The sequence below is a fragment of the Pelobates fuscus genome, chromosome 11, assembly GCF_036172605.1.
Source record: "Pelobates fuscus isolate aPelFus1 chromosome 11, aPelFus1.pri, whole genome shotgun sequence".
In the NCBI taxonomy this organism is placed as follows: Eukaryota; Metazoa; Chordata; class Amphibia; order Anura; family Pelobatidae; genus Pelobates; species Pelobates fuscus.
In genome coordinates, this window is record NC_086327.1 from 84,072,382 (window position 1) to 84,092,137 (window position 19,756).

General features: G+C 39.2%; 1 protein-coding gene across 1 annotated transcript; it reads right to left on the bottom strand.

Annotated features, from left to right (window-relative positions):
* Positions 1 to 3,869: 3,869 nt before the first annotated feature.
* On the bottom strand, positions 3,870 to 19,456 carry CENATAC (centrosomal AT-AC splicing factor). The gene is made up of 11 exons (XM_063435974.1): positions 19,325 to 19,456; positions 18,781 to 18,947; positions 18,220 to 18,318; positions 17,560 to 17,626; positions 17,421 to 17,483; positions 16,241 to 16,308; positions 13,759 to 13,858; positions 13,105 to 13,135; positions 12,852 to 12,941; positions 11,471 to 11,603; positions 3,870 to 4,008 (listed from the first exon to the last, which is right to left on the bottom strand). The coding sequence occupies exons 1-11, from the start codon at positions 19,442 to 19,444 to the stop codon at positions 3,942 to 3,944; spliced, it is 1,005 nt and encodes a 334-aa protein (XP_063292044.1). The 5' UTR covers positions 19,445 to 19,456; the 3' UTR covers positions 3,870 to 3,941.
* Positions 19,457 to 19,756: the final 300 nt, after the last annotated feature.

Below are 19,756 nucleotides of genomic sequence, written 5' to 3' on the forward strand. Positions count from 1 at the left end.
ATACATTAACAAATACTGTTTTTACAGGGAAGGGATCATTTCTGCAGATGTAGGCTTCCTTTCTTTTTCTTTTTTTCCTGTTTGTCTTGTACTGAAGGATGAGATTAAAGGGATCCTATAGGCATTTAAACTACTCATGCAGTTCTGGTGTATAGATCATGCCCTTCAGTCTCACTGCTCAATTCTTTGCAATTAAATCACTTTGTTTATGTAGCCCTAGTCACATCTCCCCTGCATGAGGCTTACACAATATCCCTACACATTTTCTGTAAACTGAGGTATACGGTTTGCATTTCCTTTTATTGCACAGTCTGTTTAATTTAGAACTAATAATCTGCTGTTAACCCCTTCCCAACTTTAGGGCATGCTATGCCATCCTACAAAAGGAGGGCTTTAACGGTGCTAGGGCAGCCTAGCACACACCAGCAATCAGACCTTTAATGCAGCCTCTGTATTTGCCCTCCTTGCTGAAAGCCATCAGGGGGACTGTCTGAAAACAGACCGTCCTGCTAATCCAAGTCATGTGATCGCGTTGACCCCATTATCACAAGACTCAGAGTGTCTGGATTCCAAGATTGCTTGCATGGAGACTGCCTAGGTTGTTAGGTAGAGCCAACACAATTAATAAAAAGCTGATAATTATGTAAAAAAAAAAAAAACACACACACACAAATACACTTAAATATTGTTCTATATTTTCATCTTAATAAATTTCATGGGTGTATTTTATTCTTTACAGAATTCTGACTGACTTATTTAAATATAAAGTCCAAAGAATTTAAATTGCAAGCCCTGTATTTGACGGGGTAACTTCCTAAAACCACACACTCTGTTCATTAGGGGTATTGTTCTACTGACACTGGATATCCAAGCTACTATCTAGGTCAAAGTAGCTTGGATATCTAGTTTCAATCATTTTAGAGCACTAACGTTGTGTAAAATAGACAAACCCCAGTAGTGATACGATCAATATAATGGAATAGCGCTGGCTATACTCCGTATTTGTAATCCAGCTTATTCTTTACATGTTATTTCAGCAAACTACACTGTATAGGCAATAATAAACATGTAGATAGGGTAGAAGATTACCTCTAATAAACATGTGTGTATATAAAAAAATCTCTCGGATCCTAATGATCTTAATAGGAGATATCCTTGGTCCTCCTTTATTTAATAGTTCAGTAGATAAGGCCCAAAACAAAAAAAACACAGAGGAATGAGACAACTAGATAGTATGACCTTTTATTAAAATAAAGCAGTTGAACACTTTAAAACCCGTATCGATCAAGCCTTCATATCAATACATCCATAAGCTGAGAAGTATGTGGCAAGCAATCAGCCCAGACTTCAACAAACTTACAGATTTAATGCTGTCTGATAGTTTTTTTGTTTTTTTTTCTGTTAGTTGCATCCGTATGCATAAAAATTCAATTTTTTTTTTAGTCAATCCTGTGTGTATGGATATAGTGTAATTTGTCTAATATAGAGGTGCAGAGTACCCGATGTTATAATCTATCCGTACTTGGTATTTCCCGTTTGTGTCTTCGGCGTCTCTCTGTTATGCCGGAGAGCTGTAAAACGGGTGCTCATTACGCCAAAATACCACGGAAACTACAGTTTTTGTTCGCTCCTACTACATATAGTAGTCATCTAAGTTGAAAAAAGGCTAAAGTCCATCAAATTCAACTGTGCGTGTGTTTACTAACAAAACCAATGTTTTGGGTTTTTTTTAACATCCAGGGTACTCTTGCCCTTATGAGCTAAATCAAACCAAAAAGTAAACAACCTGCTCCTTTATGTGAGACTAACTAGACAGAGGTATTTCCTTTATAATAGTACTGGCCAGCTAAGCTAATGCCCAGCCAGTCACACAACAATAAACCGCACAAAGTTTCTTACCACTCAGTTTCACACTCTCTGTGTCTGTTCTCTGCAGCCAGCTGAAAAATGGGAAATACCAAGCACGGATAGATTATAACATCGGGTACTCTGCATATCTATATTGGACAAATGCCACAGTATCCATATACCCAGGATTGACTACAAAATATGTATTTCAGTGCATAAGGACGCAACTAACAAAAAAAAAAAGTTAGTTGAAGTCTGGGCTGATTGCTCGCCACTAGAGGTGAGCGAACCTGAACTGTAAAGTTCAGGTTTGTACCGAACATTACGATTTTTTGACCCCGAACCTAAGCCCGGATATTTCAGTAACAGTTTGAGTTTGGGGTTCAGCAATTTAATGGCGCGTTTTGAAAAGCTGCAGGGCAGCCAATCAACAAGCGTTTGACTCGTGCGCCTTCTAATGGCATGGCTGTGATTGGCCAGTGCAGTATGTGACCCAGCCTCTATATAAGCTAGTAGAGTAGTGGCTGCTCACTGTTAAAACAATTTTTTTAACCGGGGCCCCCCTCCCGAGCCACCACTTGTGACGTGCGAGTGGGGGCTTTTAATCTAAAGGGGGTACCTATTGCCCCCCCCCCCCCCCGACCGGCGGGAGGGGGCCCTAAAGTAAAAAAGGGGGGGGGGACACCTATTGTCCTTTCCCTGGCCCCCACCCCCGAGCGGTGGATGGGGGCCCTAAATACCATTTGGGGGAGGGGGAAGCCTAATGTCCTCCCCCTTGGCCCCCCACCCCTGAGCGGTGGGTGCCCTAAATAAAAATTGGGGGGGACCTTATGTCCTCCCCCCTGAGCGGTGGGTGGAGGGCCCTAAATTAGAATAAGGGGGGGGGACACGTAATGTCCTCCCCCCTGAGCGGCAGGTGGGGCCCTAAATAAAAATGTAACCCCCCCCCCCAACCAGGTCACCGCCCCACCCCAAAAAAATTAACCCCTACCTACCCCCCTCAACCTAAAAATAATGAGGGGGGGGGGGGGGACGGACTTTTAACTAAGTACCTGTAAAAATAAAATAAAAAACTTACCATTTGATGTTTTCTTTCTTCTAAAATCTTTTTTCAGCCCCAAAAAAGGGCAAATAAAAAGCCATAAAAATAACCTCTACCCTTCCGCCCAGATTGTCCTTCACCACCTCTTCGTATTCGCAGATATCTGAAGTTTTACTGGGACTCCTGATAGGCCAGAGCCTGTTTGGCTCTAGCAGCCTTGAGTGCCGTGCATGGCACTAGTGCCGTAGGTTGCACCCCCCGCCCTGCGGAATCTTCCGCAGGGCGGAAGGGTAGAGGTTATTTTTATGGCTTTGTTAAATAAGTAAAACCCCTATCCCACCGCAATACATACACTATACCCATAATGTAAATTCACTCCCTCTACAGCGTCTAGCCACTTGCAGTACACTATAAACAGACCCCTTCATACACACTAAACCCCCCTCCCTTTATCTGCCTTGTTCCATTTTTGTCTTCTGGCATTCCATTTAGGAAGACAGTAACCAGCAAATGCAGCGCATAGAATTTGTTTGAACTGTACAAAGCAGGGGTCATGTTTTTCCCATCTAAGAGCACATCAGCAGGATTATGTGCACAGCAGGCCTGGAGGTAATCATAACAAACTCATTATCGGTGATGCCTTCTCTCTGGCTCTTCCCCTTCTATTGGGTTACTCTGCCTTTAAACACCCGTTGCCAAATTTGTGTCCCAATCCAGCCTTTTTTAATGAAGAGCTTTGCTGTTAGTCATTGTGGCCAGGAAGACACTGTAATCCAGTTCTCAGAATTCATCAACAGTCCAAGGTTTGTCATTATCTGCCCTACTGGAACACATTTGGTAAAGGTTTAAATCCTGAATGTCTTGAGTATGGAAATAAGTAACTGACACACTATGACATTGTCAAGAAAACATTACTTCAATCACATATGTAAGAATTTCAAATTTATGGTACAGTATGTACAAAAAAATTATTAAAAAAATAAAACCAAAAAACAGCAAGTGCAGAGAGCAGATAATTTACAGATACGCAAGTATATACAGAATTGCTTCTCTATGGCTCCTCATTCCTTTTTTTCCGTTTTGCAGCCACCTCTTCCACCTCACTTCTGTATTGGTGTCTGTAAGAAAGATTGAGATTTTTGGACTCATGCAATAATGAAAGAGCAAAAATAATTTCTTAAAGAACAGGTTCCTTTACTTTTTACAATGTGTTAAAGACCAGATCAGTTTTCCATAGACTAACAGACTAACTCGCTGCTTTCAAGGTGAGTACTACTCTTAGCCCTTTAAATGCCACCATAGCACAAATGCGCTGCAACGGTAGATTTAAATTTGCTTTTGCTCCTACAGAAAGGGGGAAAATTGAGGTAGAATGGATGGCAAAAAAAAAAAAAAAAAGCCTAGGTCACAAATGTGTTAAGGATCTTGTAACCCCATCAGGCCTTTTGAAGGATAGGGTACTGCCATTCGATCAGGAGTCGGACTCGGAGAGGGTGTCACACACTAGTAATCACAAACTTATCCTTAATCTTTTAGAGGAGTATTAAATCGCCCACAGAAAAGGAGAGCTAAGTACAATATTAGTACTAAAGAAGTGGGAGTAGGGACTACGCCGGTTTTTGCTACAGTATTGAACAAGTGCTATGATGACATTATTGGCGTCTTTTATAAATACTGGTCTATTCTTAAAAAGGATCCTTTACTCTGTTTCAGCATCTCAGAACTCCCGAATATTACTTTTAGGAAATGAAAAAAGAGACACAGGTAGGGAGACATTGTCAGGTTGCTATATGCTCAGTGGGGGGTAACCCCTATGATTAAAGTAACAAAGAAGGAAACGAAAAAATACTAGTAATCGAAAGAGAAGGAGGAGAATTACCAGAAAGGGTATACCATTCCCAACTCTCTAACATGGAGCTAGTATAGTATAAGCAACCCACACATACACACGTATAGTAATAGTGAATTAAAATGTAACCTTTAATGAAAAAACATTAAAAAAATATATATATATATATATCAAAAGTGTAAATATAATAAGAAATAGAATAGGAGCTGCAATTAGCAGACCGTCTGAATTGTTATAGAGAGGCTAAATTGCCTTAGTCTGATAGCAATATGAGTGGTTTTGGTAGATGAGTAAAGAAGCCAAATCAAAAATGGTATTGAGTAGTGGAAACACATCCACACAAAAAAAATAATAAATAAATGTTATGTCTATAATCCCAAATCTTTACACCACCCCGGAGATAGTCAATTAAAAAACAAAACCAAACCCCCTTAATAGTTGCAGTTAGCGTCCCAGCGACTAAAGGATCTCAAACAGTTGTCTACTAAAGATCGTTGAGTTAACTTAAATAAGCTCGGTAAATAACATTGGAGAGGAAAAATGTAAGCGCTATCTAAACTCCAAGTGCCTAATGTAACTGAACGATACCGCTAGCTGAGCGTCCCTGCGGCTGGAAAAACGGAGCGGCAGAAAATCAATCACATTTACTTAAGCTAGAAAAGTAATCAGGAGAATAAAGTAGCAAATTCTTTCTATCTGTCCCTTATCTCAAACTCCATAACTAGCTATTACATGAAAGTCCCGACACGCGTTTCGCCGATACACGGCTCGTCCAGGGGAACCGGGTAAGTGAACGATGATCGTTTAAATATCCCACTCTCAGTTTCAATTGGTTGATATTTCCAACCACTGTTACTGAGAGGGGAGGGACAAAGAAAAAGCTAAATTAACCCTTTGTGGCCGGGTATCGTATAGTACCGGCCAGTTTCTGTTGAGTATCTGTTGTGTGGTCTATAGACCACCTAGGGAACCCTGCACAACTCCCAGTGTAACTAGGTTTATCGGCACATATGATAAACAGATACTCAACAGAAACTGGCCGGTACTACAATATGATACCAGCCTGAGGAACACCATCACCAAACAACCCTCAATGACATATAGATGAGCGAGTAATCTTGGGGACATCCTAACGCATAGTCACTTTAAGCCTATTTCCAATACACCATCTACATCCACTTGGCTTCGGACAACCAACGGTCTTTACAAATGTGGCCACTGTAAAGCCTGTAATTTCATTCTACCCACCAAATCGGTCCTTAACAAAAGAACATCTAAAGAGAGAGCCATTAATGCCTTTGTCAACTGCAGTTCCACCAATGTTATTTATATTATAACTTGTGATTGCGGATTACAGTATATTGGAAAAACTTATCAGCAACTACGTAGACGAGTTTTACAGCACATTAATTCCATCACTAATGTACACATTGAAACTCCAATTACAAAGCATGTAAGAATTAATCATGCTTCCAAACCTGAAGTTTTAAAATTTCAGGTGCTACAAAAACTTGTACTCAATCACCGTAAAGGAGATATTAATATAGCCCTTCTAAAAGGCAGAATCTCGTTGGATCTAGCAGTTTCAGACTCTCTACCTTAGAGGACTCAATGAAGAGTTTAATTTCACCCCATTCATTCATTCCCAATACAAATGCACTTGTTTTTCTATCTAGGAGTGTCTAACTGTGAATGTTAATTTGATTTTAGGGTGAATGAAGAACAAAATAAATCATCTGTCACAATACCATAACAACAATGTGATTATCCGTTTTTTTCCCCCCTAGGGATTTTCCAGGGTGCTCTTTTACATCTGTAGCACTTAGTCTTCTACAATTACCATCTATAAAATGGGGGCCCCAGATGTAGGGTTAATAACAAATGTAATATTTATTTTTTTATTTATTATTAAATTTTTTTTTCTTCACCATTTCCCTTTATGACATTTTTGTCTGTTAACAAACAAAATACTTTCCAATCTCTGTAGGATCAATGAGTTTAGGAATGGGTTCTTTGTGTTACACATGTACACAATATTTATAACTACCGTATTTATTAGAGTATAACGCGCATTTTTTTTAACCGATTTTTAATTTAAAATTAGGGGTGCGCGTTATACTCTAATAAATATACCTCCCAGGACCGCCGGGCTCATTACAAGCCCGGCGGTCCTGGGGGGGCGGGCAGCAAGCGTTTACTCACCTCCGTGCAGCTCCTCCAGCTTCCCAGTGTAAATCTCGCGAGACCCGCGGCCAGCTCTGACATCGTCAGAGCTGGCCAAGGGTCTCGCGAGATTTATACTGGGAAGCTGGAGGAGCTGCACGGAGGTGAGTAAACGCTTGCTGCCCACCCCCCCGGGACCGCCGGGCTTGTAATGAGCCCGGCGGTCGGTATTATCGAGCACCCACTCGAATATTTATTCGAGTATAACAAGCATAACGTTTATTTAAAGCATAACGTTTATTTAAAATTTTATACCGATTTTTAATCGAAAATTAGGGGTGCGCGTTATACACGTGTGCGCGTTATACTCGAATAAATACGGTACCCTTTTGACCTTTTTTCATTTTCAAGACCTGACAGCGTTATTTTATAATTAGTTACTGAACATTATGCTTCTAATTTAGACTACACTGTTATTTACTTTTGGAGACTAATGTTTCCCTTTTCAAAACTACAATGAATCTCCTACAGTGTCTGTGAGATCCAATACGAACTGTAATATTATGTCTGACAAGATCTCATCATTACATATATTTCTTCTATTTGCCTAAATGTTTTACACCGATCCAGCATATTACTTTATGTGCCGATTGATACCCGGCCACAAAGGGTTAATTTAGCTTTTTCTTTGTCCCTCCCCTCTCAGTAACGGTGGTTGGAAATATCAACCAATTGAAACTGAGAGTGGGATATTTAAACGATCATCGTTCACTTACCCGGTTCCCCTGGACGAGCCGTGTATCGGCGAAACGCGTGTCGGGACTTTCATGTAATAGCTAGTTATGGAGTTTGAGACAAGGGACAGATAGAAAGAATTTGCTACTTTATTCTCCTGATTACTTTTCTAGCTTAAGTAAATGTGATTGATTTTCTGCCGCTCCGTTTTTCCAGCCGCAGGGACGCTCAGCTAGCGGTATCGTTCAGTTACATTAGGCACTTGGAGTTTAGATAGCGCTTACATTTTTCCTCTCCAATGTTATTTACCGAGCTTATTTAAGTTAACTCAACGATCTTTAGTAGACAACTGTTTGAGATCCTTTAGTCGCTGGGACGCTAACTGCAACTATTAAGGGGGTTTGGTTTTGTTTTTTAATTGACTATCTCCGGGGTGGTGTAAAGATTTGGGATTTGAGGATTCCCCATCTGGGATTATAGACATAACGTTTATTTAATATTTTTTGTATGGATGTGTTTCCACTACTCAATACCATTTTTGATTTGGCTTCTTTACTCCTCTACCAAAACCACTCATATTGCTATCAGACTAAGGCAATTTAGCCTCTCTATAACAATTCAGACGGTCTGCTAATTGTAGCTCCTATTCTATTTCTTATTATATTTACACTTTTGATATATATTTTTTTAATGTTTTTTTCATTAAAGGTTACATTTTAATTCACTATTACTATACGTGTGTATGTGTGGGTTGCTTATACTATACTAGCTCCATGTTAGAGAGTTGGGAATGGTATACCCTTTCTGGTAATTCTCCTCCTTATCTTTCGATTACTAGTATTTGTTCGTTTTCTGCTTTGTTACTTTTAGGAAAGTCCCAAATTTGAAGAATATATTGGCTCCTTCTAAACTAAGGGACAATTTGGATGGGCAAATTACTAGTAAGAATGGGGTCAACAATATGCGCTGTGGGCGAAGTAGATGTTTGACCTGTGGGTACATCTGCCATAATATGTCCACTTTTAAATCATATAGGGGAGAAGAAACTTTTGTGGTGACTCATAGGATTACATGTAGTACCTCCTTTGTGGTATACCTTTTGATTTGCCCTTGTAATCAGCATTATGTAGGACAGACCACTAGACCTCTTAAATTCAGGTTTAGAGAGCACAGACTGGCCATATTGAATAAAAAGATAGATCTTCGGTTGCACGACACTTAGAGTTGTATCACAATAGTGACCCAGCATTGATTAAAGTGATGGGAATAGAGTATATACCGTACACTAGGGATCCTGCTATCGGGAAAAGACATCTTACCAGGGCTGAGTCCTTATGGATTTTTAAATTAGATATCCTCACACCAAATGGCTTAAAACGAGGAGTTAGAACTTTACTAGTGCGAGCCTTTTTTTTTTTTTATTAATTATTATTTTTTTTATTTTTTTTTCTGTTCTGGGTTTATGTGGCACAAGTTGGTCTGCCTAAAATATATGTAGCTGCATGACCGAGATATATCGATATGGGTGACATCTGCAGTGCACCTATTTTGTATGTAGATTTTTCCTTTTTTTCCCTGATTTAGATTCTTGCTGTCTAATAGAAATCATTCTTTTATATTATTTGGTTAATTTTTAATGAGGTTTCTTAAGCTGGTATTATACCAGATTTTGTAGAATTATTTTGCAAAGTGTTTTAATTTTTATTAATAGGTTTGTTAAATTGTTAATATTATAAATGTCATTAGTGTATGTTTTAATAGGTTTCACTCACATTGATTGATTACCTATAATTATCCACTCCGGGGATTGCCTGCTGGTTTTATTTTGAGCAGGTATATAAACCCTGGGTGGGGGTTTACATACACGTACTGATCTTGATAAAGTCCCACAGCTTGGGACGAAAAGCGTCGATCTGTGGGCTGTTCCCTCCTCTCCATTTCCTAGGTTTGACGTCCTATCTATTTTTGGCTGAATACCGCGGTCTTTTTTGAAGATCCCGACCGCGGTATATGTTTATGGGCTGCTGCTATCCGGGCAGTTATTTCATCACTCTGCACCGATTTATTTTCCCTACTCCATTTCCACCACGGTCTTTTTTGAAGATCCCGACCGCGGTGTGAGGGAGTTGGAGTCCCCCTGATAGGGTTCATCTGGCTGCTTTTTGGATCTGCCCGGTAGCACTTACATTCTGCCGACCCAGGGAAATCTTCTGGACGTTTTTTTTTTTACATTATAGTGTTATAATTTTCTTCCTTTCTGGTTATATTTACCTCTGGTGGGGGCCCACACCGAGGTCAGGTATATTTTTATGTATTATTATTATTGTGTACACTGGTATTTTGATTTTTTTGTGTTTCATTTCGCTGTTTGTTGTATCCACGCTATCTCCACTTAGTCATTGATCTTTTATATATTTTTTATATTTAGGTCTTTCCACCTTTAATTGCTATTTAGTGGATACATTTAGTGTTATATATATTGTTACTTTTTGTAGTAATACATTTGTATTTATTTGTCCGGTTAGATATAATAGTGGAGATTGGAATCAGCCCCCTGCTTATTAATGTTCTATATTTGTGATAATTAACAAAAGGATTTGTTAATTATTTTATATTATTTGTTTAGATTTATATTTATAAGCGCACAAACCCTATTTTCTATTTCTGAGTGTATAACTCATCAAGTCGCTAGAGTGGGTTTGGAGCTGCTTTTTTATTATTTTGTGGTGTTATTTCTATGTGTACCGCTTTTTTACACAAATGTGTTACAGCTCAAAAAAGCCTTGGTCCTTAAAAGATTAAGATCTTTGTAATGCTAAGCACTATTTTTTACTTCAAATGGTAATTTTTTTCCTCCCTTTTTCAAAATTTACCTTTACTTGCATAACAGAATTGATTGCACCAACTACTCATATAGGTCCGCCTTCTACTGCCAAAACAGCTAGGATGCATTGAGGTAGGGACTCTACAAGACCTCTGAATGTGCCCTGTGGTACCTGCCACCAAGACATTTTTCTTTTTCCAGCACATCCCGCAGATGCTCAATCAGATTAAGATCTGGGGAACCGGGAGGCCAAGGCAACATCTTGAACTCTACCATGTTTCTCAAACCATTTCTGAACATTTTTTTCCAGTGTGGATTATGAATGAGGCCACTACCATCAGGGAACACCATTGCCATCAAGGGGTGTACGTTGTCGGTGTTCAAGAAACATCCACATGAATGCCAGGACCCAAGGTTTCCTAATGCACAGTATGGTCTCTGCCGGTCTGCTATCGTCCCAAGTAAATAACGCACCCGCATCCAGCCATCCAACTAATCTAAAAGATAACGTGATTCACCAGACCAGGCAACATTTTTCCATTGCTCCATGGTCCACTTCCAACACCCACGTCCCCATTGAAAGCGCACTTTCGTTGGTGGACAGGGATCATCATGGGCACACTGACCGGTCTGTGGCAACACAGCCCCATATGCAGCAACCTGTGATGCACTGTGTAATGACACCTATCATGACCTTAAGTTTTTGAGCAATCTGAGCTAAAATAGCTTTTTTGTGTGATCAGACCAGGTGGGCTAGCCTTCATTCCCAACTTGCACCAATAAGCCTTGGAAGCCCATACACTCTTACCAAAAAGAGTGCTTTCTGAAAACATTAATTTTTAGGTTGGTAGAACAATATCCAGAATCCCTGTACAGAGCAGGATAGTTCAGGGCCATTCGCAGTTTAGTGAATAACACTGTGAGTAAATAAAAAAACGAGCAAGGAACTTTGCCATGAAGCAGGCAGTACCAACATAACCTGTGATGCTTGCATTGCTTCCATACGTACCGAGACTGCCACCTTCTTCCACTATTCCACACTCTGCCAAAGGAAGGAAGCCAACCCTCATCAGTGGGAGTGCTGTGGTCAAAGTTTGCTCCTACTCTGTTTGGAGGAAGTTTTTTAATATTCATCTTCTCCTCTGTGGGGGAAAAAAAAAATTAAAATTAGAGAAGTCCAGCAACAGCAATTCAGTTTAAAGTGACTTATAGGCATCTAGAAAACATCTCAATGAAGAGATCTAGGTGCAGTGTCCCAGTCTTTTTAACCCCGTAACTGAAAACATTGAGGTTTTTCACAAAATATATAAAATAAAAAGTGATGCAGAGCAATTCACAGTGCAAATATTAGAATTAAAACAATTGTGCCATTCATCATTTGCAGCAACCAAATCAAAAACCCTGGTAAACAATTTCCAATTACTAATAGTAGAAAAATATAGTGCGCAATTAAAAATTTGCGCTCTTGGATTTTTAAAACTGAAAAATTACGCTCATCAAAATACAAACAAGTGTAACATCAATATACCTAATGCACAATGACAGCACACATTCTTAATTCCTTTACTTTCCTAAACACTTTACCCAGTCATCTTCTGGGAGTTTTAGTCCTACAGAGATTTGTATTTGGTTTAAGATTGTCTTAATATACTGCACTAGATCTGTCTGTTATGTTTGTTTAATACAGACCCTCTGGACACACATTATGAATTCTTATGCATATAAATGAAAATTATTTGGCACATATACACAAGGGTATTTGCACTAATTCTGTTTATCTGAAACTATATTACATATTAGATAATATGTTCTTCACGGTTTTGCACAGTTGAGGATTAAGAATTTGTGTTCTCATTGTGCCTGAGGTATCAATATACCGGTCTGTATTATTTTTAATAAGAGGTATTTTCTGGTATTTAAAACACCGAAGAGCACATAAATAAATAGATTACGCACCAATGCTTTGTACGGAAAGGAATCCTTTTTTTAGGAAGGTTTACTTGCAAGGCTAACATGCGTCTAGTGGCCATCTTCCTGACAGCTACATAGAGGTGCTTCAGCAGCCATTACAGAGTTAAACTTATAGATAGCATTTTGCTGCACATGAGCACTAGCCTCCCATGCTTCCCTATGTAGTAGTATTGGATTGGATGAGGTCTTCAATCTTTATGATCTCAGCCAGGAAGGTGGATTGGCAGCAAGGAGACCAGCATGCCTTGGGACGCAAGGCAAGTACAATCTTACCTTTTTAACCCTTGTAAGTAGGTTAATACACCAATTACAGCTTGGCAGAGTAAATTAGTATAGGGTCTCCAGGGAGGCATTGTTACACACCATGCCAAATAAATTCAATAGTATATTGTAGGGTTGTGTGTTCCCCAATGACTTACTATGTTTCAGGAAATCTGCATGTGATGGCCCAATTTCTTTCTGTTCTTTTGACTCATTTGCATCTGGTATCATCCAGGGGGGAATAGCACCTGTAAGTGTAAAGATCCAAGAAAATGGTAATTTGCCTAGAAGAGTGTATCAATCCTATAACGGGTAACTCATAACAAGAACTTACAGAAGCAGATTTTTGAAAATTCACAAATTAGGCTTCTAAAGAAGCCTTTTAGCATATACATATAGAGGTCTGCTTACCTGTATGTACATTTCCTACTGAAGACGTCACCTGGGGAGCAAAAATAACCAATGGGTAAATAAAAGTTGATAAGATTGATGAGCCAAGGGGAAAAAAAGAAACCAACTCCATTTACTATATTTTACGTATTCGATAGCTAGATGCCAGCTGCTCCATTACAAACCCTAGAGGGTGTTTTTAAATGTGTCCAAAAACTCATTTGTACACAAATTAGCAGTCTAGTCTCCAAAGCAGTAAGAGATAAAATCCCTAAGCACAAAAGTTTAAAATATCACACTGAGCACCAATTAGCATACAACACTACAGCATGTAACAAACACGGGCTGCTCCCATGGGAACCCTGATAAGACTGCATGCTGGGTTATTAATTTTCTACAGACTGGTGCCTTTCTGGGATTTACAATTTGTTTAGCATCTTTAATGAGTTTTACGCTTTCATCATGCTACAAAAATTTGTACGAAGTTAGAGCTAGAAGAGCCAACTTGCATATTTTCTAAAAATAAATACGTATTTAACCCCTTAAGGACACATGACATGTGTGACATGTCATGATTCCCTTTTATTCCAGAAGTTTGGTCCTTAAGGGGTTAAATAAATAGAGAAAAAAGTATTATGACAAAAATCAGAGTTTCCCTTAAATAAATAAAGTTACCAGATGACCAATATATGTCAGAGGTGTTCTTGTTGAATTGGAAGCCATGAAATGGATCCCACTAGGACCAGGCTCTTCTGAATCCAGATCTACAGTTTCCCTAGTTGAAAAAAAAAAAAAAAAAGAAAGAAAGTTTTTGGACTGTGCAGCACAGAATGTTAAGAGCACACAAGACGTTCCTTAGTTTGCAGCATCTACCTTTTCTATTCCTTTTTTCCCCACTTTATTGATTCCAAATAGAAGATCGGAAAGCAAGACCAGTTCTGTTACTCTGAGCCCATACAGTAATTCCCCCAGCCATTGCTAACAACAACTACTATTGGAATAAGGCATTGCCTTAGAGTCTTCACAGACATCAGTTTAGTACTCTTGATGAAGGGCCAGGAGCAGAAGACTGCATGGGACAGCATCAGGGAAGTATAAATAACCAATATCTCCACAAACAGAGGCAATTTCACCATCGGAGGACTTAAAAAAATATTCAGAGAGGGGGGCGGAGCTAACAGAGAGGACGCATTTTTCAGAGCTCCGTCTCCAACTATCAAAAACATAGCAATATATGGTGGAAACCGGGCCCCAAATAACCCACAATCAACCCAGGTGTGAGCAGAAAGACCATGGGCAGAAAATCTAAAAAGGCAAAAGCCGAAAAAAGCCTGCACGGGAGGGACATCGGAGAAATGCTCTGGACCACACAACAGGCCGCATGGTCCAAAATGGCGCTTCTTGACGATATGTCCTCATATTCCTCAGAGGATTTCACCAGACGTCCCGGAGGGAGCATCACACAGGCACCCATCGGATGGCAGAAACTACACATGCCCACACGAAGAGGCGGACGCATACCATATAGAGGCACAACAAAGCCACATTAAAGCATGATACCCTGACAATCCCCCCCCCCCCCCCTTGCGGACACAGGGCAGACCACGCTGAAAGCAACCACACAGTATAAATGCAAGGGGTGCAGCCCTCAAGGGCAGACACATAGACCACAGGGCTACATTCTCCTCACAGGGCACAAAAGCCACTACAACAAAGGTTTTTTTTTTTCCCTTTTCTATAGAGTTAAATGTATTTTAAAAAGTGCAAGACTACAAAACGCCACGTTTGTTTCAAATGTTTATTTTATCTGTGAACAAAAGCTGTTGTGGCTTCGTTCGCAATGCTGTTACTACTATGCACACAAAAATAAAGAATTAAAAAAAATATATATTCAGAGATCCCAGAAGGTGACAGAACCATTTAAAGACGTTTTGGTGTACATACCCTGTTCCTTTTCTCTGGCAATGTAAATCATTGTGGCTTTAGAGAAACCACAATGCTTACCTCGGCCAGATAACACAATTCTAGTTGCAGTCATAACGGCAGCAATGGAGAGGCACTTTCATGAAAACCTTTGAGAATTAAATCCAAGTAACACAACTATGTTCAATGTTTCTCTTGAAAATGCATTTGATCGGCAAAGCATGGAAACAGGTCCCCAATGTTGATCTCAGAACAGGCAGAGCAGACAATGATAGGAGACTCTCTAGGCCTAAGATTACATGTAAATTAAACAGCATTTCTTCTTCTAATTTTTAAAGTGGAGGTGCACAATATAAATGCATAAAAGAAACACTAAAGTTAGAAATATAAAAAACAAATATTAATTTATAATATTTCCATATAATAAATTTATAGCAAGCATACTTTTAATTGCCACAATCTAGCAGTTATTCAGTGGGAAGACACCAGCTTTGGGCCTGCATCATGATATTCAAATAAATAAAACAAACTAAATGTTGCAGAAAGCATGCAATGTCAGCAACCGATCAGATATAGCAGCCTATAATGTAACAGTAACAATTTAGACTTGACACTACATTTCTGTTATTTGGCATAATACAGGCAGTCTCCTACTCAATATTTAGTGTTGGTAGTGGTCATTATACATAATTCATGAGTTGGGGTGCATACAAAATCACTGGCATTACATGCAGCTGACATCTTTCAGGAATAATAACAATGTGACATCACAAATGTTTACCATAAAAGATGCTCTTTAACAAGTGATGTGTATGGAGTAAGAAATATACAAAGGAAGAGGGGTTTGAACCAGCATTACGAGAGATGGGGGAAATAGACATAAAAAGGTAAACCGCAAATTCTTAAGATTCTTTACATGCATCAAAATACGTATTAAAAAGGAACACTAGAAATGCATTTTTATGCCAAATAAGAGATCTAGAACATAAGTGATATTAGCACTGTGTTATCCCACCCAGAGTTAAGCCTTTTTTTTTGTTAAATTAGAAAAAAAAAAAGTGTTTATATCCCTTAAATCTGTATATTTAGTAACGGTCTGAAAAGTTTCAGTTTAGGAGTATTTAGCCAGTTAGATGTGTTGCATTCTCACATGCCTGTGTTAGCTTGATTGTATTATAGGTTTGTTTAATTTCCAGTTATAGTGACAGCAAGCATTAAATTAAAGTCTCCTTACCTGTACACAACGCCTTCTTTGTTGCTCCAGGCCACTTTTCTCTCTTCTCCAGAATGGCATGCTACAGGCTAGGTGTGATTCAGGAAGTATTAACACTTTATCAATTTTTTAAAGTTCCCATATTTACTTTTCTATTGTCGCTGTGTTAGGAATGTAATTTAATTATTCTATCTAGTACAAGAAGTAATAAGCAAATAATTGAGAAAAGCTGAAGAGAAAAAAAAAAGGGGAGGCAGAAAATATGAAAAAGGAATGTTTCTGATAGGGTAGTGGATGCATGAAATAGCCTTCCAGCTGAAGTGGTAGAGGTTAACACAGTAAACGAGTTTAAGCATGCGTGGGATAGGCTATCCTAACTATGAGATAAGCCTTGGACCAATGAAAGTATTTCGAAAATTGGGCAGATTAGATGGGCTGAATTGTTCTTATCTGCCGCTACCTTCTATGTTTCTATGTTTTAAAACATTGGTGGGAATATGGAGTTTATATTGTGTATGTATATTCATTTGTGAATACATTAAATTTTTCTGGGTTTAAAACATGATTATCAAAGTAGTGTTAATCTGATTTCTCCAATGCTGTGCAGGTCTCTAAGGTGCAATGGATTAGTATTTGGGGTATGAGATGCAGTCTGCACTGTAAGTCAAATGGTGAATTATTACGCTCTCCCCAGAATACAGTAGTTGCCAAATTAAACATCAAGAGGTTAGCCAAACACAATTCTAAATATGGGCTTTGCTGGAGAAGACACCCATTCAGTAGAACTGTGGTGATGGATGATACAGTGATGGATTATTGCATATAAACTGTATTGCATGTAGCAAATGCAAAGCCACTAGTTTGCCAGGGGACACAGTATGCTATGTGTGAAAAATGCAGTCATTTTAAAAAGTGTATTATAAACCAATTTATAACTGCTGTACCAGACTACTACATGCATCTTTTTTGCAACAGATTTCTAACTTTGTGTACCGCCATCAATTATCCATTGAGTGCTTGGAAAGCAAAAAACATCCAGACATATAGACCATATAGAACACACACACGATAAGCCAGCACTAAGAATCCATACACATTTATATAAAAAAAAAACAACAAAAAAAAACTGTCCTGTATCATGTGGTACATGACCAGAAACCATTTGGTATGGATACTGCTTGATGGAGATCTGGAAACAAACCTCTAGAGCACTGTGAAGCATTTCCAGCCGGTTCTGTTCTGCCTCTCGGATCTGTGCAGCAAGCTGATGGAGGAAAGGTAGAAATAAGCAAGTGTGCAAAGCATCAAACCACTCTAATACATTCAACACTATCACACACCTCTTTCATAAGATGATCTTCTGTTTCGTCATAGTTTTCCAAAGCCTTGATGACGGATGACTTGAACCTATCATAGTGAGGCAGTAAATTACCTTGTTCATGGGCAAAATAAATAAAATTGACAACTCACACAGTCTACAGTTGCAGAAGACTTAGTATGATTGATTTAGCATTATTCCATAGTTTAGGATCATACAGTGACACAAAATGGAGGTATGAGAAATAATCTATTTAAGAAACAAAATAATATTAACAATGTAAGCCTGGTCGGTCCTACTCTGGTGCTAAAACTACCAGATTGCAACCTGCCATAAAACTATGGTAAATGTAGTTAAAAATAAGCCAGAGGTTGGGCATTTCTGATCAACAAAAAGTAGAACGTTCTTGTAATTTGTCAATTGACAGAATGTTTTGGCTCCAATGAGGGTACAATATTAGTTATTTGTTGAATGGAATATCTCCACTAATTGTTCTTGGATTATCAATTCCCTAAATCAGTTGGAATACCCAACAGACAGCTGTTTGGCTATTTATTTATTTTTTGTATACATTTTTATTGCTGTTTAGTCATTCTACATTCCATTTGATATTACCAGGGCCTCATGGGAGTGCTAGTGAAACATAAATGATTGCTACAATTAGGCTATCACAGACACTAACCTTTCATACTCTTCTGGTGTAAGAGTAAATTGTGGCTTCAGCTTCACATCTGCTTGTTGTGTCCACCAGAATTTGTTCACAGCTTTCCGGTGTTCTGGACTGCAAGAAACAAAAATACATTTCACTTCATTCTGTCTAGACAAATACATTTCTCTCTAGTACTTGTCTCTGGTGCTGTTTGCACATTTTTTTTTTTTTTTTTTGGGAGGGTTACTCCAAACACCATGACCATCTTAGTGTAAGTCCATCTCTGGCAGAACATTAGTTAGCCCACATAACACAGAAGCTCTTGTTCATTGCTGGCTAATGATGTGCCAATGACGATGCAGGAGGTGGAATTACACCTTAGAGGCAAAGGGATTAACGCAAGTACGTGCAGCATTTCATAGCAAGATGCTGCACATACAGACTATAGGCACCATGACCACTTATGTTCACACATGTGGTCATGGTGCTTGAAGTAACCATTTTAGGTAATACTGTGGTTGAACCTCTGTAAAACATATTCAACATGCTGCAGAGACATGTGCTACTGTTGGTAAATAATTATGCATTTTATACCTGTGCACATGTTCCAAAAGACTGCCATACAATACAGTTATGCCCCCATCGCTTGTATGTTTCTGCACTTCCTCCTCACAGCAATGGCACCAGAATTTCTTCTCATGCTCCTGAGCATCAAACTTTACAACAGATGCAGTTTTTATCATCTTCCGGGCAGCAGCCATCTAAACAACAAAAAAAAAAAAAAAAATGGGAGTCAAAATGAAAGAATGACATACAAGTCACAGCATAGGTCTGCAATCTTTGGTATTTTGTCCTTTTTTTATATATAAACTAACCAGTGTTTGGGGGGGGAGGGTAAATACATAGTATTTATAGAGACAAACAAACATATTGAGTTTCTGTTACAGATACTGAGCTATTCTGCCATCTGATCATTCTTTTTTTGGAAGCAAGATAAATCAATATCTGTGACAATCACTGAATTATCGAGCAGGAATCATTACTATAGTAATAATATTATATGCTGTGATTACCAGGACAGCCTCCCTGTAACCTGCACATAGGACATTAATCAGAATTAAACACTTAGCGGACATACCTTGGCCCCAAATGCCTTTAGGATGGCAGCCAGTCGTTCTCGGTGTCCCTTTTCGTAAACATGTTTCCTTCTACCGGAGAAGACAGTCCGTTGGCAAACATTGCACCGATACACCGCCATGTCCGTGTGATCCTGTCTGGGAGGGGGGGACAACCTAATTCTACTTCCGTAAACAAACGGCGTGTGACGTCACGACGCCTGACTTCCTTCCAGGCTGCCAACGTGAGAGGAGCGTGTTCGCAATGTTATAGGGCCGCAGCTTCCGACCAGGCCCCTTTCAGCAGTGCATGGGCCACTCAGAGGGCACTCCCTGCGTGCGGGCGCGGGTACAGCTGCACTGGCCGTAGTTCCACCGCTGCATATAACTTGTGTCTTAATACCAGAACCCCTGTTTACATTTGTATTCCCTACAGCTGCAACAATTAAATGTGT

Excerpts from the sequence above, each read along its gene's own strand:
- CENATAC (XM_063435974.1), bottom strand. The coding sequence starts at position 19,444 with ATGGCGGTGTATCGGTGCAATGTTTGCCAACGGACTGTCTTCTCCGGT. Across the intron at positions 12,942-13,104 it reads AGTAGGAAATGTACATACAG|GTGCTATTCCCCCCTGGATG; the intron begins GTAAGCAGACCT and ends TTACACTTACAG. Across the intron at positions 4,009-11,470 it reads GGAAGAAGGTGGCAGTCTCG|ACACCAATACAGAAGTGAGG; the intron begins GTACGTATGGAA and ends TCTTTCTTACAG.